This window comes from Leucoraja erinacea, unplaced genomic scaffold (assembly GCF_028641065.1).
Source record: "Leucoraja erinacea ecotype New England unplaced genomic scaffold, Leri_hhj_1 Leri_69S, whole genome shotgun sequence".
Taxonomy (NCBI): Eukaryota; Metazoa; Chordata; class Chondrichthyes; order Rajiformes; family Rajidae; genus Leucoraja; species Leucoraja erinaceus.
In genome coordinates this window covers 277285-303383 of record NW_026576619.1, presented here as the reverse complement: position 1 = coordinate 303383, position 26099 = coordinate 277285, and the positions used below count along the sequence as shown (strand labels likewise).

The window sequence follows — 26099 nt, the reverse complement described above, 5'->3', positions numbered from 1 at the left end:
TTCTTCACTGCCTGCTGCACCTGCATGCCTACTTTCAATGACTGGTGTACCATGACACCCAGGTCTCGCTGCATCTCCCCCTTTCCTAATTGGCCACCATTTAGATAATAGTCTGCTTTCCTGTTTTTGGCAGCAAAATGGATAACCTCACATTTATCCACATTATACTGCATCTGCCATGCATTTGCCCACTCACCCACTTTCCCATTTTTGCCACCAAAATGGATAACCTCACATTTATAATGAAAGCTAATATACCATTGGTTTTCTGTTAATTATTCTTAAACAGTGACCCCTGGTTCTGGCGGGGAGTGGAGTGGAGGGAGTGGGCTAGCAGGGGCGGGGAGTGTAGTGGAGGGAGTGGGCTAGCAGGGGCGGGGAGTGTAGTGGAGGGAGTGGGCTAGCAGGGGCGGGGAGTGGAGTGGAGGGAGTGGGGCTAGCAGGGGCGGGGAGTGGAGTGGAGGGAGTGGGCTAGCAGGGGCGGGGGAGTGGAGTGGGAGGGAGTGGGCTAGCAGGGGCGGGGAGTGTAGTGGAGGGAGTGGGCTAGCAGGGGCGGGGAGTGTAGTGGAGGGAGTGGGCTAGCAGGGGCGGGGAGTGGAGTGGAGGGAGTGGGCTAGCAGGGGCGGGGAGTGGAGTGGAGGGAGTGGGCTAGCAGGGGCGGGGAGTGGAGTGGAGGGAGTGGGCTAGCAGGGGCGGGGAGTGGAGTGGAGGGAGTGGGCTAGCAGGGGCGGGGAGTGGAGTGGAGGGAGTGGGCTAGCAGGGGCGGGGAGGGCCGAGGGGTCTGTGTGCGCGTCACGTGGGTGCAAGTGTCGCGAGAGCGGCGGCGGCGGCGAGGCCGGGAAAATGGCGGCGACTGGCGGAGACTGAAGTGAAGGCCCGACACCGACTCCCACCCGGCTACACCCCCACACACACACGGCCCGGCCCTGCTCACCCGGCCCCCCCCTGCACTGAGGGGACCCCGCTCAGCCTGCCCCGGCCCCGGCTCTACACCCGGGGCTCCGGCCCTGAGGCCCCGACACTGTCCCACGGGGACCCACCCGGCCCCGGACCCGCCACCGGCCGCAGACATGAACCATCCCGACCCTGACGGCGAAACCGAGGGTGAATCTGACGCCAAACTCCTGCACACAAAGCGGTTGTACCGGTGAGACACAGGTGGGTCAGGGGTCAGGGCTGGACCCAGGGCAGGGGGCTGGGGGTGGACACAGGGCCCAGGGGGCTGGGGGTGGACACAGGGCCAGGGGGCTGGGGGTGGACACAGGGCCAGGGGGCTGGGGGTGGACACAGGGCCAGGGGGCTGGGGGTGGACACAGGGCCAGGGGGCTGGGGGGTGGACACAGGGCCAGGGGCTGGGGGTGGACACAGGGCCAGGGGGCTGGGGGGTGAGACACAGGGCCAGGGGGGGTGGGGGTGAGACACAGGGCCAGGGGGCTGGGGGTGGACACAGGGCCAGGGGGCTGGGGGGTGAGACACAGGGCCAGGGGGGGGGGGGTGAGACACAGGGCCAGGGGGCTGGGGGTGGACACAGGGCCAGGGGGCTGGGGGTGGACACAGGGGGGCTGGGGGGTGGACACAGGGCCAGGGGGTCAGGGGTGGACACAGGGCCAGGGGGCTGGGGGTGGACACAGGGGGCTGGGGGTGGACACAGGGCCAGGGGTCAGGGGTGGACACAGGGCCAGGGGGTCAGGGGTGGACACAGGGGGCTGGGGGTGGACACAGGGCCAGGGGTCAGGGGTGGACACAGGGCCAGGGGTCAGGGGTGGACACAGGGCTAGGGTGGGGGAAGCAGTTGTTGGGGGAGCGGAGGGTGGGGTATCAGGGTAGAGGAGGGGAGTGATAGTGATGGGGTAATGAGGTCTGAGGGGAGATAGTGAGGGAGGGGAGTGGGCAGGTAGTGAGGGAGTGATGGATAGGAGGTTCGAGGGGAGGGGTAGATAGTTAGGGAGGGCAGACGGAGAGTTGGGAATGGGTATGTGGTGAGGGAGAGGGGAAGGAGGTTAGAGGGGAGGTTAGAGGGGTAGGTAGTGAGAGACGGGGGGGGGGGGGGGGGGGACGGGACGGGAAACAGGAGAGTGAGATGGGATGGGATGTTCCCCTGAGAGTGCAGCACTTCCAGCCCCACTGGCAGTGTAAGGCGTATTGTTGTCTGTCGAGAGTGGTGTAAGTGAGGTCTGATAAACCTGCTGCTCATTGAGCCTGGACTGATGGTATAGGAGAGGGTGAGCAAGGCTTTTTGTGGTTATGGCGTAAAATTAAATCAGCATTCAGCCAAGGCTGCCAACAATATACAGCTGTAAACCTGATGAGTTGACACTAAAGATGGACACAAAAAACTGGAATAACTCAGCGGGTGAGGCAGCATCTCTGGAGAACATGGATAGGTGACGTACAGGTTCGGGACCCATCTCCAAATTTGAGGAAGGACATCCTTGCTATTGAGGGAGTGCAGCTTAGGTTCACCTGGTTAATCCCAAATTGGTGGGACTGTCATATGGGGAAAGATTGGGAAGAGTAGGGTTGCATTCACTGGAATTTAGAAGGATGAGAGGGTATTTTATAGAAACATATAAAATTATAAAAGGACTGGACAAGCTAGATGCAAGAAAACATTTCCCCAATGATTGGGGAGCCCAGAAACAGAGGCCATAGTCTAAGAATAAAGCGGAGGCCATTTAAAATTGAGATGAGAAAAAGCTTTTTCACCCAGAGAGTTGTGAATTTGTGGAATTCTCTGCCACAGAAGGGAGGCAGTGGATGAATTTAAAATAGAGTTAGATAGAGCTCTAGGGGCTAGTGGAATTGAGGGATATGGGGAGAAGGCAGGAATGGGCTACTGATTGAGGATGATCAGCCATGATCACAATGAATAGCTGTGCAGGCTCGAAGGGCTAAATGGCCTCCTGCACCTATTTTCTATGTTTCAGATACTAAGCTACAGATACTAAGCTCGGGTTCTGACTTTCACGTTGGTTGTTCGGTTGGGAAACTTGAGAATATGCAACCTCCACTCCTGTGTGGCCAATTTAAGTAAAGATTACTGTGCCTTAAAGTTTTGTCCATTTACCTTGGTCTAGATGAACATGTAAATCTCTGTCTCAGGGCATCGTAAGGTCACCTCTCCCTGGAATCTTGGATTGAGGAAGCTGGTTCTATAAATGGAATAGGATTACATTTCTGTTGAAGGCCACTGAGTAGATTTCACTGAAGTGAACATGATTATAAGGATACCTAACAAAATAGTTGCTACATGGCTTGCTGTATGTGGTGTACTGTATCTAGGTGAGTCTGGCACAGATTTCAAGTAGGGTTTGGCCATTCTGGGCTGAGGTAAGAAATTCAGGGACCATTGAATCTCCAGGATTTTTCTAGCCAGTGGGGTCTCTGGCATTGAGTATGTTCAAAGCCGTGACGTCATAAGGGATAGGAGCAGAATTAGGCCATTCGGCCCATTGTCTACTCCGCCATTCAATCACGGGTAACTGTACTAATCAACAATTACTGTGTACGTTTCCCAAGTGCCCTGAGCAGCATCCATTACTGCAGCAGATAAGTGAGAATTGTTACAAACTAGATAACAGAAAGACTGCAAAACTGGCAGAGTGCTTGTGACAGGAGGAGTGGGAGAGGGGGAACAGTGTGTCAACTCCTTAATGTGGAAGCTGGTCTATAAGTGGAAGAGACTGCACACAAACCCACTCACATCTGCTCATTCATTCAACATAACTCATCCTTTACCTCAACAAATTGACTTGCTGGAGTTTAGAAGGTTGAGGGGGAACCTCATTGAAACTTACAGAATAGTGAAAGGCCTGGATAGAGTCGATGTGGAGAGGATGTTTCCACTGGTGGGAGAGTCTAGGACCAGAGGGCACAGCCTCAGAATTGAAGGACGTCCCTTTAGGGTGGAGAGGAGGGGGAATTTCTTTAGTCAGAGGGTGGTGAATCTGTGGAATTCTTTGCCATAGACGGCTGTGGAGACCAAGTCAGTGGATATTTTTAAGGCAGAGATAGATAGATTGTTGATCAGTGCAGGTGTCAGAGGTTATGGGGAGAAGGCAGGAGAATGGGGTTAGGAGGGAGAGATAGATCAGCCATGATCGAATGGCGGAGTGGACTGGATGGGCCAAATGGCCTAATTCTACTCCTATCAATTATGACCTTATGAAACCTGTACGTCTTTGGAGTGTGGGAGGAAACCGAAGATCTCAGAGAAAACCCACGCAGGTCACGGGGGAGAACGTACAGCACCCATAGTCGGGATCAAACCCAGGTGACTGGCGCTGTGAGGCAGCAGCTCTACCCGCTGCGACTCTGTGCCGCCCTTTGTCACTGTGGTTGGTGCTGGGCTTGGTCCAGCAGAGGTGGTGAAGGAGAGGAGGGGTTGGAACGGCAATAGATGTGATGATACATGTTGTAGGCTCGGGTGTGTTGTGAGCTGTGACCCGCTGTGTGTTGTGAGCTGCGATTTGTGAGCTGCGATTTGTGAGCTGTGACCTGCTGTCTTTCAGGGCCGTGGTGGAAGCAGTTCATCGATTAGATGCAATTGTCAGCAACAAGATGGCGTACCGGGAAGTATTCAAACCCGAAAACATCAGCCTCCGCAACAGGTGAGTGTGGGGGTGAGTGAGTCGGGGTGATCAGGGTGGGTGGGGGTGAGTGAGTCGGGGTGATCAGGGGCTGGGTCCAAGCCAGCATCTTGCTTCACCAGTTATGGTGGCCGGGGTGGGTGAGAGGGAGTTGGTGCCACTGAGGGGCTTCTGTCTTGGCCATTGATTCACAAGGTGGGGGTGGTTGGTCGGGGTGTGGTGGGTCAGGGTGTGAGGCGGGGTGGGGGTCTGGCGGGGGGCGGTGGGGGGGTCTGGGTGGGGCCGGTCTGGGTGCATCTGCTCGGAACCTGTGTTGCTGACCAGCCTGTGCTGGGTCCCCAGGTTGTGGTCTGGTCGTGGGTGGTCAGGGTGTGGGGGCGTAGGGGTGGTCTGGGTGCATCTGCTCGGACCCTGTGTTGTTGACCAGCCTGTGCTGGGTCCCCAGGTTGTGGTCTGGTAGTGGGTGGTCTGGGTGCATAGGCTCGGACCCTGTGTTGACCAGCCTGTGCTGGGTGTTGGGTGGTGGGGGTGGTGGTCTGGGTAGGGGTGGGTGGTCTGGGTGCATCTGCTCGGACCCTGTGTTGTTGACCAGCCTGTGCTGGGTCCCCAGGTTGTGGTCTGGTCGTGGGGGGGTCTGGGTAGGGGTGGTCTGGGGTGCATCTGCTCGGACCCTGGGTGTCTGACCACCCTGTGCTGGGGGTCCCCAGGTTGTGGTCTGGGTAGGGGCCGGTCTGGGTGCATCTGCTCGGACCCTGTGTTGCTGACCAGCCTGTGCTGGGTCCCCAGGTTGTGGTCTGGTAGGGGGTGGTCAGGGTGGGGGCGGTCTGGTTTGTGGGTTGGTCAGGGTGTGGGGCGGTGGGGGGGTGGTCTGGGTGTGGGGCGGTGGGGGTGGTCTGGGGTGGTGGGGTGTGGTCTGGTGTGGGCGGTCTGGGTGCATCTGCTCGGACCCTGTGTTGTTGACCAGCCTGTGCTGGGTCCTCAGGTTGTGGTCTGGTCGTGGGTGGTCTGGGTAGGGGTGGTCTGGGTGTGGGGTGGTGGGGGTGTCTGGTCTGGTGTCGGGCCCTGTGTTGTTTGACCAGCCTGTGCTGGGTCCCCAGTGTGGGCTGGTCTGGGAACGCTGTGGGGCGGTGTGGGGGTGGGGTCGCAAGGGTGAGGGGTGGTCTGGGTGCATCTGCTCGGACCCTGTGTTGACCAGCCTGTGCTGGGTCCCCAGGTTGAGGTCTGGGTAGGGGGGGGTGAGGGGGTGGGGGCGGTGTGGTTGTGGGTTGGTCAGGGTGTGGAGCGGCTTTGGGGTGGTCTGGGTGGGGCCGGTCTGGGTGCAGTGCTCAAACCCAGTGTGTTGCTGACCAGCCTGTGGGGTCCCCAGCTTGTGGTCTGGGTAGGGGTGGTACGGGGTGCAGGGGTGGAGAGGAGGGTGTGTTGTTGAATGATTGAATCCTTGCGCTGGGGTCCCAGGTTGTGGTCTGGTCGTGGGTGGTCTGGGTAGGGTGGGGAGGGTGAGGGTGATGGGGGGACATGTGTGGGTGTGGGGGGGTGGCAGGGGAGGCATCTGGGTTGAGTGCTGCTAATGTTGAATCCAGCCTGTGGGGGGGTCCTAGCTCAGTTGGTTGGGTAGGGGTGGTCTGGGTGATAACGGTGGGGGGGGGTCTGGGTGGGGCCGGTCTGGGTGCATCTGCTTGGACCCTGTGTTCCCTGACCAGCCTGTGCTGGGTCCCAGGCTGAGGGAGCTGTGTGTGAAGCTGATGTCCTGCACGCTGTGGACTACGGTCGCAAGGCTGAGGAGCCCTTTGGAGGAAGGTTACTACGAGGTCATCCAGCCCTCCCTCCCCAACAAGAAGGTAGAGCCCGCCTCACCTCCTCCCTCCCTCCCTCCCTCCCTCCCTAGTTACGGGGAGAGAGGCTTCCCCCCTCCTTCCCCCCCCTCTCTCCCTCCCTCCTTGCGCTTTGGGTACGGGTCTATGACTCTCTGGGGGGGGATGGTGTTTGGGGATCCTGGGGTGGGATTGAGCCTCTGAGGAAGGGTGGGAGGGGGGCCTGGGAAGAGAGAAGTCCAGAGGGGTTGAGTGCTGCTGCATTACTGAATCCAGTGCGCTATGGTTCTGTACATATCAGGAGTTAGTGGAAAGAGCCTGGTGCTGATAATGCACAAGGTCATGGGTTCGGTTCCTGTACGGGTCACTGCTTTACTGGTGATTTAGTACGGACATGAAAGGTGACCAGATAAGGGTTCAGGAGAATGGGGTGGAGAGGGGAAGAGTAGATCGAGTTCTGTTTAGAGGGAGCACCTACAGGGATCAGAGGGCATAGGGGATTTACCCCCTCTGCCTCCTCTTTCCTCCCTCCCTCCCTCCCTCCCACCTACCTCCCTCCTCCCCCCTAGAGAGTGGAGAGGGGATTTCTAGCTCTCCCTGGATCCCTCCCCCCCTCCTTCCCACCCTACCCTCCCTCCTCCCTGGGTGCATTCTATGAGATCTACTAGACTTGCCTGATGGTGTTTGGATCACCTACAGGGACCAGGGGATTACTCTGTCTAAACTGTTAGATGGGTTCACCTACAGGAAGAGAGGTCCAGGCCCTGAGTTGCTAGATTACTGAACTCCAGTAGGGTTTCACTGTACATATCAGGAGTGTGGAAAGAGCCGGGTTTTTCTACCAGCTGCCTGGATTAGTTGTCGTTCACACTACAGGGAGGAAAATGGAGCAGAGGAAATTTACCAGACGCTGCCTAGACGGTTGTGTTTCTCGTACAGGAGAGGGTGGAGAGGGGGGTTACCAGAGTTGCCTGGATTAGAGGGGTTCACCTACAGGGAGAGGGTGCAGGGAGATTACTAGAGTTGCCTGGATTAGAGGGGTTCACCTACAGGGAGAGGGTGGAGGGGATTTACTAGTTGCCTGGATTAGAGGTATTCAGCTACAGGGAGAGAGTGGTTGCCTGGATTAGAGGGGTTCAGCTACAGGGAGAGAGTGGAGAGGGGATTTACCAGAGTTGCCTGGATTAGAGGGGTTCACCTACAGGGAGAGAGTGGAGAGGGGGTTTACTAGAGCTGCCTGGATTAGAGGGGTTCAGCTACAGGGAGAGGGTGCAGGGGGTTTACCAGAATGTGCCTGTCTGACTGCCCGGTTGTGTGTGGCAGCACATCCACAGCCGGAGTGCGCTAGAGTGTGCGTACCGCACCCACCTGATCGCTGGCATCGGCTTCTACCAGCACCTGCTGCTCTACGTCCAGTCTCACTACCAGCTGGAACTGCACAGCTCCATTGACTGGACACACGTCACAGACCCCCTCATAGGTCAGTCTCCAGCACGGGGGGGGAGGGGGTGTGGAGGTGGGGGGGATGGGGCGTGGAGGTGGGGGGGGAGGGGGAAGGGTGGTTGGGGGGGGGGAGGGGGGAAGGGGGGGTGGGAGGTGGGGGGAAGGGGGGGAGGGGGGTGTGGAGGTGGGGGGATGGGGGGAAGGGGGGTGGAGGTGGTGGAGGGGGAAGAGGGGGAGGGGGGGGGAGGGTGGGGGGGGGGATGGGGAGGGGCGTGGGGGTGGGGGGGGAGGGGGAAGGGTGGTTGGGATGGGGATGGGGGGGGGAGGGGGGTGGGGGTGGGGGGAGGTGGTGCTGGGGGGGGGGGGGGGAGGGGGTGTGGGGGGGGGGGGGGGGAAGAGGGGGTGCGAAGGGGGGAAAGAGAGGGGTGGCCAATTGTCCAGACCACAGGGTGCGGTCTGTGTGCAGTTTGCACGTTCTCCCCATGACCGCGTGGGTTTTCTCCGGGTGCACTGATTTCCCACACTCCAAAGACGTGCATATTTGTAGGTTAATTTGCTTTGGTAAAATTGTAAACTGTCCCGTGTGTAGGATAGTGTTGATGTGCGGGGTGATTGGTGATCGGCATGGACAGTGCCTCTACCTCCCCAAAGATAGACACAAAATGCTGGAGTAACTCAGCGGGACAGGCAACATCTCTAGTGAGAAGGAATTGGTGAAGTTTCAGGTCTGAAGACGGGTCTCAACCCGAAACGTCACCCATTGCTTCTCTCCAGAGATGCTGCCTGTCCCGCTGAGTTACTCCAGCGTTTAGTGCCTATCTTTGGTTTAAACCAGCATCTGCAGTTCCTTCTTCAACGCCTCTACCTCCCTGTTGTGCAGGAACACTGAGCCTGGGAATGTCAGCTGGTCTATTGTGTGAAATGGTCTGTCTTCCATCTGTGAATCTGAAGGGGTTCTCCTCCTCTCTCTTGAGTAGGTCGGAGGAAACTGGTGACAGCTTCAGGCAAGGAAATGGAATGGGCTCAGATGGCTTGTCACAGGTGCCTGATGTACCTGGGAGACCTTGGTAAGTATTAGCACCTGGGTGCAAACGGGACCACAGGCTGATGGATTCCTCTCCCCTCCCTGGCACTGGGATCTGTGGAGTAGCCCTCTGATCTCGTGCTCAATAAGGTGCTGGTCAGGGCCGCATTGGCAATATTGTGTGCCATTCTGGGCACCGTATCTGAGGAAGGATGTGCAGCTCAGGAGAGGGTCAGCACATGAATGGGTTAATCTATGATGAGCGTTTGTCGGCACTGGGCCTGTAGTCACTGGAGTTTACAAAAATGAGGGGGGGACCTCATTGAAATGTACAGAATAGTGAAAGGCCTGGATAGAGTGGATGTGGAGAGGATGTTTCCACTAGTGGGAGAGTCTAGGACCAGAGGTCACAGCCTCAGAATTAAAGGATGTTCTTTTAGGAAGGAGATGATGAGAATTTTCTTTAGCCGGAGAATGGTGAATCTGGAATTCTTTGCTACAGACAGCTGTGGAGACCAAGTCAGTGGATATTTCCAAAGCGGAGATTGGCATGTTCTTGATGAGTAAGGGCATCAATGGTATCAAATGCTCATCATAGATTAACTTACATATTCCTGGGATCATTCCTGGGAGCATATGCAGCGGGAATGGGTCGACTGAGCTAATATTCCCTGGAATTTAGAAGGATGAGAGGGTGTCGTATTGAAACATATAAAATTCTTACGGGATTGGACAGGCTAGATGCAGGAAAAATATTCCCCATGTTGGGCGAGTCCAGAACCAGGGGTCACAGTTTAAGAATAAGGGGTTGGCCATTTTGGACTGAGATGAGGAAAATCTTTTCACCCAGAGAGTTGTGAATCTGTGGAATTCTCTGCCACAGATGTTTTCAAGAGAGAGTTAGATTTAGCTCTTAGGGTTAATGGAGAGAAAGCTGGAACGGGGTACTGATTGTGGATGATCAGCCATGATCATATTGAATGGCGGGGCTGACTCAAAGGGCAAAAAGGCCTCGTCTTGCACCTATTGTCTATGTTTGTAGAGCCTCAGCACTGTGGTCACTGTGGTCATTGGTCAGTGTGGTTTGCATTAGACAGTGTCCTCGTATCGACCCCTCCCGTTTGCCAACACGCTGCCCGGTCGTGACAGATTCCGCAGTTCAGTCCTGGCTGCCCCGTCACTCTGTCCCGTCACTCTGTCCCGTCACTCACTCCGTCCCGTCACTCTGCCCCGTCACTCTGTCCCGTCACTCCCGTCCCGTCACTCACTCCCATCCCTTCACTCCTGTCCCGTCACTCACTCTGCCCCGTCACTCCGTCCCGTCCCTCTGTCCCGGCCTGTCACTCTGTCCCGTCACTCCCGTCCCGTCACTCACTCCCGTCCCGTCACTCGCTCCGTCCCGTCACTCTGCCCCGTCAGTACGCCGTCCCGTCACTCCGCCCCGTCACTCCCACTCCCGTCACTCTCTGTCCCGTCACTCACTTATCGTCCCCTGTCACTCACTCCCCATCCCTTCACTCCTGTCCCGTCACTCACTCTGTCCCGTCACTCTGTCCCGTCACTCTGTCCCGTCCCGTCACTCCCGTCCCGTCACTCCGCCCCGTCACTCACTCCGCCCCGTCACTCTGTCCCGTCACTCCCGTCCCGTCACTCACTCCTGTCCTCACTGTCTTTCAGCACGATACCAGAACGAGTTGTCGGGGGTGGACACGGAGCAGCTGGCCGAGAGGTTTTACCACCAGTCGCTGTCGGTGGCTCCTCACGTGGGTGAGTCTGGGTGATGTATCTCTGAACTAATCAAGTGTGCGGGGATCGCTGGTCGGCGCGGGCTCGGTGGGCCGAAGGGCCTGTTTCCGCGCTGTATCATTGAACTAAAGTGAATGATACAGTGAAGGAGGCGAGGGCTGTTGGTGTTGATCTTGATCTTGATCTTGATGAGCTTTTGTTGGGTTTGTGAAGCCTGTAACTGATCCTGTCTCTGTCTGTCTGTCTGTCTCGTCAGGCATGCCCTTCAACCAGCTCGGGACCCTGGCTGGCAGCAAGTATTACAACGTGGATGCCACTTACTACTACCTCAGATGGTAGGTGCCACTGATAGTTCATCGTTCTGCTGGCCTCTGGTGCAGTCACATAGAAACATAGAAAATATGTGCAGGAGTAGGCCATTCGGCCCTTCGAGCCTGCACTGCCATTCAATATGATCATAGCTGATCATCCAACAGTATCCTGTACCTGCCTTCTCTCCATACCCCCTGATCCCTTTAGCCACAAGGGCCAACTTCCTCTTAAATATAGCCAATGAACTGGCCTCAACTACCTTCTGTGGCAGAGAATTCCACAGATTCACCACTCTCTGTGTAAAAAATGATTTTCTCATCTCGGTCCTAAAAGACTTCCCTCTTATCCTTAAGCTGTGACCCCTAGTTCTGGACTTCCCCAACATCAGGAATAAACTTCCTGCATCTAGCCTGTCCAACCCCTTTTGTATTTTGTAAGTTTCTATAAGATCCCCCCTCAATCTTCTACATTCTAGCGAGTACAAGCCGAGTCTATCCAGTCTTTCTTCATATGAAAGTCCTGACATCCCAGGAATCAGTCTGGTGAACCGTCTCTGCACTCCCTCTATGGCAAGAATGTATTTCCTCAGATTAGGAGACCAAAACTGTACTCAATACTCCAGGTGTGGTCTCACCAAGACCCTGTACAACTGCAGTAGAACCTCCCTGCTCCTGTACTCAAATCCTTTTGCTATGAAGTGGTACAGCATGGAAACAGGCCCTTTGGCCCAACCTGCCCACACTAACCAACATGCCCCATCTACACTAGCCCCACCTCCCTGCATTTGGCCCATCTCCCTCTAAACTTGTCCTATCCAGGCACCTGTCTGCTGGAAACATGTGTTGGGGGGGGGGCAGGGGAGGGAGCTTCCATTGAGGGGGGGGGGGAGAGGGGGGGGTGGAGAGTGATCCCTTAGCTACACTCCCTCCTAAACTCCTGGGGGGGGGGACCTCCCTGGAAGCTCCACACTGTGGGGGGGGGGGGAGAGAGATCAAAACCTCACTACACACTCTCGGGGGGGGGGGGGGGGGAGAGTGATCCGTCCCTCCTCACCTGAGATTCCCTTTTGGGGGGGGAGTCGTCCCTCCCGGCCGTCCCTCCACTCCCTCTCACGGGCAAGGAGGGGGGGCGGTAGACTCCCTCCTTCACTTTCACTCACGCCCCTCACTACCTCTGCCCGTCACTCACTCACTCACTCAACTCACTCACTCCCTCGCTGTGTTCTGTTCTCTGTTGCGTAACCTTCGCCTGTGCTTTTCGTTATAAACAGACTCGAGTGACATCATCGTCTGTTGTCTTTGTCCGCTGTACCGGCCAGAGCCTGCTGCCTTTTGAAACAGGTCCAGTGTCCCGGGCCACACAGTTCCATCTTTTGACTGAGGCGTGGCCAAGGTGCCATTGCCATGGGATTCCTGAACAGACACAAAGAAACTGGTCCCATCCTTAGACCAAAGGGCTAGCGGGCAGTTGCTGCCCCAACACCATTGTGTGAGGGTGTGCAACAGCACACGTCGGGTCCCTGGAGATGCTGCCTGTGTGTGAGGGTGTGTATCAGTACACCCATGGCTTCCAGCTGCAAAACCCTCCCTCAATCCCTCACTCCCTCCGTCCCTCTCTCCCTCCCTAACTCCCTCACTCACTCACTCACTCACTCACTCACTCACTCACTCACTCACTCACTCCCTCCCTCCCTGTGTTCTGTGCTCTGTTGCTGTAACCTTCACCTGTGCTTTTATTTATCAGATCGAGAGACATCAAGCGTCTGTTGGTGAGTTTCATGTACCTGCAGAGCCTGCTGCAGCCCAAACACAGGTGAGTGTCCCGTGCCACACAGTTCCATCTTTACTGATCCGTGTGTGTCACATTGCCTGGGATTCCTGCATCCCCTGCCAGGGTCCCATCCTTACCCAGTGTGTATCAGGCAGTCTGGGCTTGCTGCTGTGTGTGAGGGTGTGTATCAGACAGTTTGGGCTTGCTGCTGTGTGCCAGGGTCCCATCCTTACCCAGTGTGTATCAGACAGTCTGGGCTTGCTGCTGTGTGTGAGGGTGTGTATCAGACAGTTTGGGCTTGCTGCTGTGTGTGAGGGTCCCATCCTTACCCAGTGTGTATCAGACAGTCTGGGCTTGCTGCTGTGTGTGAGGGTGTGTATCAGATCAGACAGTCTGGGCTTGCTGCTGTGTGTGAGGGTGTGTATCAGACAGTCTGGGCTTGCTGCTGTGTGTGAGGGTCCCATCCTTACCCAGTGTGTATCAGACAGTCTGGGCTTGCTGCTGTGTGTCAGGGTTTGATCTATACAAGCCTGGGCCTGCTGTTATGTGCGAGGCTGGGGCAGTGCTGCCAAGTTACTGGTGGGGGATGGCAGACCGGTTTTGTGCTGTCTCTCTCGAGTCGACCCACAGAGAGAAGAGAGTAACTTGAGCCGGTGCTGTCTGCAGTTTGTGCTACAACAGGGAGTGTCCCAGGCCACATTGTTGAGCTTTGTGGGGTCAGGTTACAGGGGGAGGTTCCAGTCGCTTTGGTCTGCAACCCAGACACATTGGATCGAGCAAACTGCAGGAAAGATACAACTATCTTGCCCAGAGTAGGGGAATCGAGGACCAGAGGACATGGGTTCAAGGTGAAGGGGAAAAGATTTAATAGAAATCTGAGGGGTAACTTTTCCACACAGAGCTGTGAGTGTATGGAACGAGCTGCTAGTTGAGGCTGGGACTATCCCAACATTTAAAAAACAGTTAGACAGGTACATGGATAGGGCAAGTTTGGAGGGATATGGACCAAGCACAGGCAGGTGGGACTAGTGTAGCTGGGACATGTGGACAGGTTGGGCTGAACGGCCTGTACTCTATGAGAATGACTCGAACTGCAGAGACCCAGGTTCGATCCTGACTACGGGCGCTGTCTGCACGGAGTTTGCACGTTCTCCCTGTAACCTGCATGGGTTTTCTCCGAGACCTTCAGTTTCCTCCCACAATCCAAAGACATGCAGTTTTGTAAATTAATTGGCTTGGTTATACATGTAAAACTGTCCCTAGTGTGTGTGGGGTCTTGTCTCTGGTTGGTACGGACTCGGTGGGCCTAAGGGCGTGTGTCTGCGTTGTATCTCTAAACTAACAATAAATGTTTAGTCATAAAGACATTCACCAGGAAACAGGCCCTTTGTCCTAAATCCCTCCAAACCTATTCCATCCATGTCTCTACGGCACGGTGGTGCAGCGGGTAGAGTTGCTGCCTCACAGCGCCAGAGACCCGGGTTCCATCCTGACCACAGGTGCTGTCTGTACGGAGTTTGTACGCTCTTCCTGTGACCATGTGGGTTTTCTCCAGGTGCTCCGGTTTAGTCCCACATTCCATAGACGTACAGGTTTGTAATTCGCTTTGGTAAAGGGATTGTGAATTGTCCCTAGTGTGTAGGTGTGATAGTGCCAGTGTGCGGGGATCGCTGGTCGGCGTGGACTCTGGGATGAAGGGCATGTTTTCGTGCTGCAGCTCATTTTATGTAGGTACCACCCAGACAGAGGAGGGCTCTGCCCGAACCGACTGCCTGCCTGGGCACCGTGGAGAGGTTCCGGGAACGCTGGGCACCATGGAGAGGTTCTGGGAACGCTGGGCACCATTCTGGGAACGCTGGGCACCATGGAGAGGTTCTGGGAACGCTGGGCACTGTGGAGAGGTTCTGGGAACGCTGGGCACCATGGAGAGGTTCCGGGAACGCTGGGCACCATGGAGAGGTTCCGGGAACGCTGGGCACCATGGAGAGGTTCTGGGAACGCTGGGCACCGTGGAGAGGTTCTGGGAACGCTGGGCACCATGGAGAGGTTCTGGGAACGCTGGGCACCATGGAGAGGTTCCGGGAACGCTTGGCACCGTGGAGAGGTTCTGGGAACGCTGGGCACCGTGGGAGATGGACTCTACCCTGGGTCAGGGCTGTAATATTGTAGACAGAGGCGCAGTGCTGGAGTAACTCAGCGGGACAGGCAACATCTCCACATAGAAGGGATGGGGGGCGTTTTGGATTGAAACCCTTCTTCAGACCTGAAATGCCGCCCATTCCTTCTCCCCAGATTTGCTGCCTGTCTCACTGAGTTACTCCAGCACTCTGTGTTTATCTTTGGTGTAAACCAGCATCTGCAGTTCCTTCTCACATTCTAACATGGTGGTTTGGCGTTTAGTTGCAAAAATTCGTGGCGATGTTGGTCTGGTGAGGGTTGTTTTATTACTTGTGGTGAAAGTTATTGAATATAAATGTAATTGTGTAATGGAGGGAGCTGGTGATTGACATGTGACCCTGAATCTTGCTACACCTTCTCTCTCTCCAGCACGTCGGAGGTGGAGGTGACATCAATCTGCCAGTCTGTGCTGGAGGATTTCAACCTGTGCCTCTTCTACCTCCCGTCCTCTGTCGGTCAGAGCGGCTGCAGTGAGGAGGAGGAGGAATATGAGCGAGGATTCGGCTTCCTGCCCGACCTGCTGGTCTTCCACATGCTCCTCATCTGCCTCATGAGTGTGCACAGCCTGAAGAAGACAGGTAGGGGCGCTCCTGGCATGGGGGGTGGGGGGGTTGTGTGGGGGGTTACGGTGAGGGGGTTTTACCCAGTGTCGGGGTAAGGGTGGGGGGGATGGGGATTGGGGTGGGGGGGGGGTGGGGTGAGGTGGGTGGGGGTGGTAGGGGGGATGGGTAGCGAGTGGGGTGGGGTGTGTTGGGGGTGAGTGGGTGGGGGGGTGACTTGGGGTGAGAGTGGGGGGGTGTGTTGGGGGGGAGAGTGGGGGGGTGAGTTGGGGTGAGGGTCTTTACCCGGTGTTGGGGGCTCCCAACTGACCGCTCTGCTGTGCAGGTATGAAGCAGTACAGCGCGGCCATCGCCTTCACCCTGGCCCTCTTCTTCTCCCACCTGGTCAATCACGTCAACATCCGCCTACAGGCCGAGCTGGAGGAAGGAGAAAAACAGCGTGCCCACCCTGCAGCCCGACCCCCCAGGGTTAAGGAAGCGAGCCCCCCCCGAGGTCTAAGCCCGCTCCCCCCTGACCCTCTCCCCCCCCAACCCCACCCTGACCCACCCCTGACTGACCCAACCCCACCCTGACCCCCCAACCACCCCCTGACCCCAACCCCACCCTGACCCCCACCAACCCCACCCTGACCCCCAACCCCCACCCTGACCCCCAACCCACCCTGACCCCCCAACCCCACCCTGACCCCCCCCCCAACCCCACCCTGACCCCCCCCCACCCTGACCCCCCCACCCCCCCCCTGACCCCCAACCCCACCCTGACCCCCCCAACCCCACCCTGACTCCCCCAACCCCACCCTGACCCCCAAACTCCACCCTGACCCCTTCCCTCACCCCCCTCCACCCCCTCAACCACCCGACCCAAGATAACCTTCCCCCTCCCCCTCCCCTGCCTATACATACCCCATGCAATGGGGGGGGGGGGTTAATCAGCTGACGTTAGCTGTGCCCCCCCCAATGTTGTGTTTACCCCGTGATGTTGATGTTAATATTTAACCTTGTCCCCCCCCCTAGATGTGCCGGAGGGCCCAGCCCTTCCCCCGCAGGCCCCGGATCAGGAGGGTCCGGATGGGGCAGCGAGCCGGCTGGCAAACGGTGCCACGGGGGTCGTCAAGGGCCGGGGCAAGAAGTACCCACGTCTGTGCCAGCTCCGACGGCGGAGACAACGACAGCGTGGGGAGGAGAGTGATCTGAGCGAGGGTTTTGACTCGGACCCCAGCGAGGACTCTGCCAAGGACAGCGAGGGGTCTGACTCCGGCTCAGAGCCCAGTGAGGAGGAGGAGCAGGCTGCCTTCGACATGGAGTCAGACTCCGATATGAACAGCCAGGAGTCCCGGTCCGACCTGGGTGACATTGAGGAGGAGCCTGGGCCTGGGCCTGGGCCTGGTCCCACCGAGGGAGGGGCCCCGCAACAAGGGGGGACCCAGGACACAGGCGCCCCGACACCCCCTCCAACGGCCCGGGGCCTCCCAACGACCTGCCATCGCCAGCAACCTGCATGCCCTCTCCCTCACAGATGTTCAGCCCCAAGAGATGCTTCCTTTTTTGCCCCCTACATTCGGGCGCAACTTCCTGGTCATAAGCTCCCCCTGAAACAGCCGGCCCCCACCGAACCCTGGCCCCGACAGGCCCGGTGGTTTGAACGGGCTGGTCCAGCCCCTACGAGCAACGGTAAGGGGGGGAGAGATTGGACAGCAAGTCTGAGGTAGGGGGATACCACAGTGGTTCCAGTTGCTATGGTGTGCGTGTATATGGACCTGTGGGTGTGGACAGTGGGTGACATGGAGGAGGAGCATGGGGCATGCGGCCTGGGCCGTTGGTAACACCGAGGGAGGGGCCACCGGCAAACAAGGGGGGACCCAGGAACAGGCCCCGACACCCCCTCCACCGGCCCGGGCCTCCCAAGACCTGCGATCACGCCAGCAACCTGCAGGCCCTTCCTCACAGATGTTTCCAGCCCAAGAGAGGCCTTTTTTTTCGTGGGCCCTAATTCAGCAACGTCCTGGTCAGAGCCTTACACCTGAACAACAGGCCCCCACCACACCCGAGGAAGCGTTCCGACAGGCGTGTGTGAAAGGGGTGTAGCAGGGGCAACAGGGCGTACCAACGAGTAATCGGTAAGGGGGGGGAGGAGATTGGGCGCAGTCGATTGGGGAGGGGGGAGTGACACACAGTGGTTCCGGTTGAGTCATGGCTGTGTGCGCAGGGTATATGGGATGCGTGGTGCAGCGCCTCTGTGTGTTGATGGCGTGTGGTGGTCAGTTGACGCTGTGTGCGTGTGCGTATGGATTGCGTTGTGTGTGTGGATGGAATGCATGTGGATGTGGTGAGAGGGAGGGAGAGCTTGTGTGAGTTGTGGGTGTCATGCGTGGTGCGGTACTGTGCCCTGTGTGCTGGATCTGCCTGAACCTCACGTTACCTGCACGTATCTGTTTATCCCCGGTACGTGCCAATGCTCTCACTCTGTGCTGCGTGGCCCCACAGTCGGTCCCCGTCGGTCTCCGGCAGCGGTTCCCCCAGCGGTCTCCACGTCACGGTTACCATAGTCTCCGGTCGGTCTCACAGCGGTCTGCTGGGCTCGGTCCCACATTGGTGTGTCTTTTCCCCGGTGGTCGGTCCCCATCGGGTCTCTTTCTTGTCCCGGAGTCGGGAGCACCCAGCGGTCACTGATCGGTAGCCAGCATAGGATCTACCGCGTTGGTTCCCGGCTGACTGTGTGCATCTCCAAACAGACGGCGGGAACTCTCCGACTCGGGGCATGGTAAGGAATATAAGCGAGTGAGGGGCAGCAACGAGTTTGGTCGGTCGCCAAAGGAGAAGAGTTCGCTGGAGAAGCCGCCAGGGTCTCGCCAGGGGGGGCTCCTCACCACCGTCCAAGTCTCCTGGAATGGCGCTACGCCCCAACACCCGTCAACTACACCACACTCCTCATGTTTCGTGGCGCAGCGAGCAGACCTCGCCTACCACCCGACACCTACAAATCCCCACCCCAAAAGCTTCCCGAACGCCCCTCACTCCCCCACACCCCAAACAAAACTCCCCACCCCCCAAAACCCCCCCACCCCAAAACTCCCACCGCCTCATCCCCCACCCCAAAACTCCCCACCCCCAAATACCCCAATTTCACCAACCCCCGACCTCACCCCGCAACCACCCCAAAACTCCACACCCCAAACACACGAACCCCATACCCCCCTCACGCAGATCACCGACCCCCCGTGTGGGGGTCCAGCACCACGCTCACCGTCCTGTCTCTTGCAGAGCTCGCAGAGTTCTGTGGAACGCCCTGTCGCGGTGTGCTTGCTGCTTCAACCATGTTGCAAGAATGGACGCAAGAGTGAGGAGAATCAGGTTGGTGGTTTGGTTGGGGGAGGGTGGGGTCCCTGGAGTGGGAAGGTGGGGGGAGGGGGGGCGCAAGTGTAGGGGAGGGGGTGGGTGGCATACAGGTGGTGGGGTTGGGGCCAGACGGCTGTGGGTGGAATGGGAACTCATCACCTCCCCCTCAATTCCCCTCCCCCTCTATCCGCCTCCGCCCACCGCCCTGTTGGCCGTCTGTCTGTGTTGCGGCGTGTCTGCTATCTGGCGTCGTGGTTGTGATCCCTGTTGCCTTTGCTCCTGTCCTCTGTCGTATCGGTATAGTCACCGACTTCCATAGCTAACGTCTTTGACGTCGCCTTGTGCCAGGAGTCGGAGTGCGCCGTCCGTGTGTGTGTGTGTGAGGGAGTGTGAAACCAGCAAGCTTCCGCTGCCAGTGGTCCAGAGTGAAGAAGAAGGATGCAGCGGGGGGGCTGGTCGCAGACGGGTTGCCGTTACCGGAGGGGACGTTGGGTCTGAACTAAAGGCATCTTCTATCCCGTTCTTGGGGCCCTGCACCGCAAATGCCCCCGACGGCTAGGCACCGAGCTGCCAGCTGGCCACCGAGTGCCATCCGGCACGCTGGAGGAGGTGATGGTCGGGGAACGCAGGGAGAGGAATGTCGGGCACGCGGGGCTTGCGGGACTTTGGTGCGGGGGGGGGGCGGAGCAGAGGGTGTGCACGTCTGTTCTCCGAGATATCGGGGCAGATGCTGGGACCACCCCCACCCCCTATCAACGGCGCGACAGCCCCTTACATGTGGGACTATGATTCGGACCACCATACGAATGCCAAGAAATCAGTTAAAAAGACATGTAGTAGAACCTCGAACATAGGTGCAGGAGTAGAGGCCATTCCGCCGTCTTCGAGGCCCCCGCACCGCCATTCAATATGTCAGGGTGATTTCATCATAACCCAGGATCCAGATACTGCCTTATCTCCATACCCCAATGATCCCCTCGTACCCACAAAGAGGCCACACTAACTCCCTCTTGTGAATGATAGCCACATGAACTGCCCTCATCCCTCTGTGGACAGAGAGTTCCAGAGGATTCACCACTCTCTGTGGAAAAAAAAGTCAACATCTGATCATCATCCACAGGTTTCAGTTAAATGGATTTCCCTTTATCCTTTAAGCTTGTTGAATCTACATTAGGCACCCTTGTCCTGGACTTCCCTAACAATTCAGGAAAGCCAATTATTCCTGCATCTAGCATGGCCAACCCCTAAGAATTTTGTAAAGTTTCGAGAAAGAATCCCCTGCTGCAATCTCCTACATTCTAGAGAGTATAAACCAAGTCTATCCAGTCTTTCTTCATAAGACAGTCCAGACATCCCAGGAATCAGTCTGGTGAACCGTCTCTGCACTCCCTCTATGGCAATAATGTCCTTCACCAGATTTGGAGACCACTAACAAAAAACACAGCACGTCCATATACATGGGGAAGGGGGAGGGAGGAGCCAGGACCTCCCTCACGCCCCCCCCCCCAACAGCACGGGTACCCCCCCAACATGATTGGCAGAGTCTCCTTCACCGGAACATGGGATATGTCACTGGACAACCTTTTGGGAAATACCGACACGGTAGGGGCAGCAGAGCAGCTGATGGGGAGAGGGTTGGGGGGAGGAGACACATACACGGGCCCCTGAACACCACCACTGGGAGCCCCCCCCCCAGCAACCGGTCTGTTCCGGAGCGGTGGTGGTCTTCAGGACCCCCGCAACACCAAACAGTACAACGAGGGGGGGGGGGTAGTTCGGGGGAGGGGGGGGGCGGGGTGGTAGGCAGGCGCTTGTTGGCGGGGGAGGGCAGGTCTACTGCGAGTGACGTACATGGGTCTCGCGTGTCTGAACCACTCTGTCTCTCGGCCACACACCCCACACCCCCCCCCCCCCCCGGCCCCCCCCCCCCCCCCACGCCCCCCCCCCCCCCCCCCCCCAAACTTCTCCTCCTCTATCTCCCCCCCCCCCCCCAACCCCCCCTCTCTCCCCACTGCAGTCATGGTGCGTATTTGCTGTATCCGGAGTTTCGGTCACTCTGACCCGACTGCAGAGGAACTGGTTCTACATTCAAACCCGGTCAGCTGGGGATCTTCACCAGTGATCTAACAACCCAGCGATGAGGAGAATCTGCCTGGAGCAGACCCAGGCCCGCTCCCGCATGGTGACCCTATAGGTGAAGCCCCTCCCTGCCTCCCCACATCCCTCCCACATACCCCTCTGCACATCCCCCCTCCCCGTATCCCCACATCCCCCTACCCCACCGCATCCCCCCGACCCTGTCGTCGTCACTCAAGTACGCAGTCCGCATGCGTGAGCCCTCCCATTGCTCCCCCACATCCCACCTCCCACATCCCGCCTCGCAAGTCACCTACCCGTCACACCCACAAGTCCCCCCCCTCCCCACACAACTCGTCCCCCAACCCCTCTTCCTCCCCCCAACCCACACAATCCCAGTCCGCAAGGGATGCCCAACTCCACTCCATCTCCGGACCCTCTCTACCCTCTGCCCCTGCTATGCGTTCCCCACGCACCTGCCCATTGTCGTCCCATGTCATTGATCACTGCGTCACCCTTGCCACGCGTCCAGGACCCGGCGTTCTATGCCCCTGCGTTACTGCAACTCCCTGTGACTTTAACCCATAGGCTGAGGAAGAGGCTCCGCTAGGAACCGGCTGATGCGGGACATGGAACAATAGGCTGCATGGTTGGCCTGGGGGCTCAGGGATGGTGAAGTGGCGGGGGCTACAGGGTGGGTGTGGGGGCGGGTCCAGGGTGCGTGGGGGGGGGGGGGTGAAGGGCTTAGCGTGGGGGGGGAAGGGTTGCGTTGGGGGGGGATACGTGCGGGTGGGGGGGCTTTAGGGTTACAGGGTCGGCACTCTGCGGGGGACCCTGGAACGACCGGCTCTGGGTGAGGTGGGGAGCAGGACGAGTGCCCAGTCCGCAGTGCCCCTGACCCACCAGCAGGGAGCAGCCCTGAGGCACGGCGGTGGGGGGTCAGAGTTCACCCGGCACCACAAACAAGAAAAAACGCAACAAACAGCCCAGCCCACATGTGACGGGATCCCGTGTGCGTGTATATAAACTGAGTTACTCTGCGGGTGACGTCTTGATAATTCTGGATTGGTTTTGAGCGCCCTTCGCACCACTGTCCCGGCACCCACCAGCCTGGAGGTGTCGCAGTTGGAGGGCAGCTGGCAACAGCCAAGGAGCCAGTCCCACCTTGTCTCAGTACATCATCCCCAACACACAGGCCATCTGTCAGCAGCTGCCCAACATCAGGCACCTGGCCAGCAGTAGCCGCTTCATCATCATCATCCCCCGCAAAGGTGGGTCCCCACCCCCCCCCCCCCCCCATCCACCCTCCCCTCCTCCCTCATCCACCTCCTTCCCCTCCTACCCCTCCTCCCCCCCTCCTTCCTCATCCGCCCCACCCCACCCAAATCCACCCCCCCCCCATCCATTGCCCCCTCCATACCCTCCCTCCCTTCTCATACCAATCCAACATTCCCACTACATCCCCTCCTGCCCTCCCCTCCGTTCTACATCAGTCATCCACCGCCATACGTGGGTCATCACATCAACCCTTACCACGATCCACCATCCGACCTCCCTTTCACTCAACTTCCCCCAGCTCCTGACACGCCCATTCACCTCGCCCCTCCTCCATTCCCCACCCCATCACTTTCCATCATCTATCACACTCAACCATCCCCATACCTCCTCCAGACCACCCATCCATCTCCCCCCTCCTCCTCCTCCCCTCCCATCCACCCCTACCTCCTCTCATCCGCCCCTCCCTCCACTCCCCTCCTCCATCCTCGTCCCCCCCGCACCTATCCATCCTCTCCTCCCCTCCCCCTCCCTCTGCATCGGCCTCCCTTCCCTCCCCTCCCCTCCGCCCTCCCCACATCATCTCCTCCTCCTCCTCATCCACCCCTCCTTCTCCTCTCTCTCCTCTCCTCTCCCCATCCCGCTCATTTCCTCTCCCTCCCTCCTTCTAATCCTCCATCACTCTGGCCTCCTCGACCCCCCTCAACATTCCTCTCCTCATCCTCTCCCTCCTCTCCTCATCCTCTCCTCTCCTCTCCTCTCCTCTCCTTCTCCTCTCCTCTCCACCTCTCCTCGCCTCTCCTCTCCTCTGCCTCCCCGCCATCCTCCTGTCCCTCAAATCCTCCTACCTCACATCCACTTTCCTCTCCGCGGTACCTCATCCCTCCTCTCCTCTTATCTCCTCTCCTTCAAGAGGGAGTTGGGGGTAGTGTCTGGGGGGCGTCTCCTAGGGGCTCCAGTCCTTGGGGTCATGGGGGTGAGGGGTCCTAATGTCTACTGGCGGCTGTTGGGTCCCCTCTAAGGGGTCTCCTAAGGTGTCGACGGGGCGCAGATTCACTCCCTATTCATTTCCTCTCCTCTCTGGGGGTTGATCCCGCTTCTGGATCTCCTCAGGTCCTCTCCGGGAGAGTGGGAGGTGTGTCCTGCTCGGACGCCCTCGGGTTCTGGATCCTCACGGTCTCCTGGGCTCTACCAGGTCCTCTTCTCCGTCCTCTGGGGGAGGGGTGTCTGGGGGAGCGGGGTCTGGGGCACATAGTGTTCTGGGGGCTGGGGGGTCCTGTGCATGGGGGGAGAGGTGTCTGGCCCGGGAGCGGTGTCCTAATCCGGGAGCCTCGTCCTGGGGAGGAGACGGTGTATGGGGGTGGCGGGTCGTCCTCTGGGGGGGGGCCGGAGCTCTCGTTGAGCGTCCTCCTGGGGGAGGTTGCTCTCCGGGCGTGGTCCTGTGTCTGGCGGGGAGGGGGGTTCTCCGGTTGGTTTCCCTCTACTCTCCCTCGTCCTGGGGGAAGCGGTGTATTCCTCTCTGGGGGGTTATGGGGTTTTTCCTGGTGGGGAGACGGTCTGTTGGTTCGATCGTGTTTGGTCTCCTTTAGTCTGGGGGGGCGAGGTCTGGGTCTGGGCGGTCTCCAGCGGATCTGGTTCTCTGGTGATGTCTGGTGACCGGTGTCTGGCTGGGACGGGAGCGGTGTCTGAGTGGGTCTCAGGGGGATGGGTGTACTGGCCTCTCAGGTGGGCTCTCGGGGCCCTGGGGTGTCTGGGGGGGGAGCGGTGTCTGGGGGAGCGGGTGTCTGGGGGAGCGGTGTGGGGGAGCGGTGTCTGGGGGAGGGGTTGTCTGGGGGAGCGGTGTCTGGGGGAGGGGTGTCTGGGGGGAGGGGTGTCTGGGGGTGGGGTGGGGTGTCTGTTGTCTGGGGGAGGGTGTCTGGGGGAGCGGTTGTCTGGGGGAGCGGTGGGGGAGGGTGTCTGGGGGAGGGTGTCTCCTGGGGAGCGGTGTCTGGGGGGGGGTGTCTGGGGGAGCGGTGTCTGGGGGTGGGGTACAGTCTGGGGGAGCGGTGTCTGGGGGTGGGGTGTCTGGGGGGAGCGGTGTCTGGGGTGGGGTGTCTGGGGGAGCGGTGTCTGGGGGTGGGGTGTCTGGGGGGTGCGGTGGTCTGGGGGAGGGGTGTCTGGGGGGGGTTGTGGGGGGGGGGTGTCTGGGGGAGGGTGAGTTCTGGGGGAAGGGTTCTGGGGGAGCGGTGTCTGGGGGAGCGGTGTCTGGGGGAGCGGTGTCTTGGGGGGGGGTGTCTGGGGGTGGGGTGTCTGGGGGGGTGTCTGGTGGGGTGTCTGGGGTCTGGGGAGCGGTGTCTGGGGGAGCCGGTGTCTGGGGGAGCGGTGTCTGGGGGAGCGGTGTCTGGGGGTGGGGTTCTGGGGGAGGGGGAGCGGACGGTCACAGAGTGATACCAGTCTGGAATCAGGCCCTTCGGCCCAACATTCCCACACTGGCCAACATGTCCCAGCTACACTAGTCCCACCTGCCTGCGTCATTATCCATATATGGTCTATATCCCTCCAAAATTGTCCCAGTCCCAGCCTCAACTACCTCCTCTGGCAGCTCGTTCCACACACCCACCGTGTGAAAATGTTACCCCTCAGATTCCTATTAAACCTCTCCCCTCTGGTCCTCGATTCCCCTACTCTGGGCAAAAGACTCTGTGCATCTACCCCATCTATTCCTCTCATAATTTTCTACACCTCCATAAGATCTATGCAGTGACTAGTGGGGTACCGCAAGGCCCAGTGCTGGGACCAGCAGTGACTAGTGGGGTACCGCAAGGCTCAGTGCGGGGACCAGCAGTGACTAGTGGGGTACCGCAAGGCTCAGTGCGGGGACCCCAGCTATTTACGATATATATTAATGATTTGGACGAGGGAATTGAATGCAATATCTCCAAGTTTGCGGATGACACGAAGCTGGGGGGCAGTGTTAGCTGTGTGGAGGATGTTAAGAGGCTGCAAGGTGACCTGGATAGGCTGGGTGAGTGGGCAAATGCATGGCAGATGCGGTATAATGTGGATAAATGTGAGGTTATCCACTTTGGTGGCAAAAACAGGAAAGTAGACTATTATCTGAATGGTGGCCGATTAGGAAAGGGGAGATGCAACGAGACCTGGGTGTCATGGTACACCAGTCATTAAAAGTAGGCATGCAGGTGCAGCAGGCAGTGAAGAAGGCGAATGGTATGTTAGCATTCATAGCAAAAGGATTTGAGTATAGGAGCAGGGAGGTTCTACTGCAGTTGTACAGGGTGTTGGTGAGACCACACCTGGAGACAATATATTTCCTTTAACACGGTGCCCAGAACTGAACACAATATTCTAAATGTGGTCTCACCAACGTCTTATACAACTGCAGCATGACCTCCCAACTTCTATACTCAATGCTCTGACTGATGAAGGCCAAAGCGGCAAAAGCCTTTTTGACCACCTTATCGACCTGCGACTCCAACTTCATGAAACCATGCGCCTGTACTCCTAGATCCCTCTGCTCTACAACACTACCCAGAGGTCTACCATTCACAGTGTAATTCCTGCCCTTGTTCGATGTCCCAAAATGCAACACCTCACACTTCTATGTATTAAATTCCACCAACCATTCCTCCGCCCACCTGGTCAATCGATCCAGATCCTGCTGCAATCGTTCACAACCATCTTCACTATCTGCAAAACCACTCGCGTTTGTCTGGTGACCCCCTGCGGATGGAGAGGGGGGAGGGGTGTGTGCGAGTGTGGACTGACGGTCTGGTCTCTGTAACAGGTACATCCGTTGTCAGCGCGAAACTGGGCGCTCTGTGGACAGACACAAGCTGAAGCGACACGACCTGGACGCGTGGTAATGCAGCGCGGCGAGACGAGACGAGAGACCGCCCTCTCCCTCCGTACAGGGGGGGCGGGGTGAGGGGGGGTCAGAGGGGGGAGAGGGGGATCACAGGGGTGTGTGGCCCGGTGTGTG

General features: G+C 58.3%; 1 protein-coding gene across 1 annotated transcript in view; it reads left to right on the top strand.

Annotated features, from left to right (window-relative positions):
* Window positions 1-1009: 1009 nt before the first annotated feature.
* smg5 (SMG5 nonsense mediated mRNA decay factor) overlaps window positions 1010-26099 on the top strand; it is a 26021-nt gene continuing 931 nt past the window's right edge. The window contains 17 exon segments of the mRNA XM_055631232.1: window positions 1010-1147; window positions 4512-4610; window positions 6307-6332; window positions 6335-6377; window positions 6379-6427; window positions 7724-7880; window positions 8821-8910; window positions 10545-10634; window positions 10870-10948; window positions 11744-11749; window positions 12669-12737; window positions 15243-15451; window positions 15759-15901; window positions 16447-17104; window positions 18638-18727; window positions 21922-22116; window positions 25883-25979. Coding sequence (XP_055487207.1) covers window positions 1071-1147; window positions 4512-4610; window positions 6307-6332; window positions 6335-6377; window positions 6379-6427; window positions 7724-7880; window positions 8821-8910; window positions 10545-10634; window positions 10870-10948; window positions 11744-11749; window positions 12669-12737; window positions 15243-15451; window positions 15759-15901; window positions 16447-17104; window positions 18638-18727; window positions 21922-22116; window positions 25883-25979 — 2177 coding nt within the window. The 5' untranslated portion in view covers window positions 1010-1070.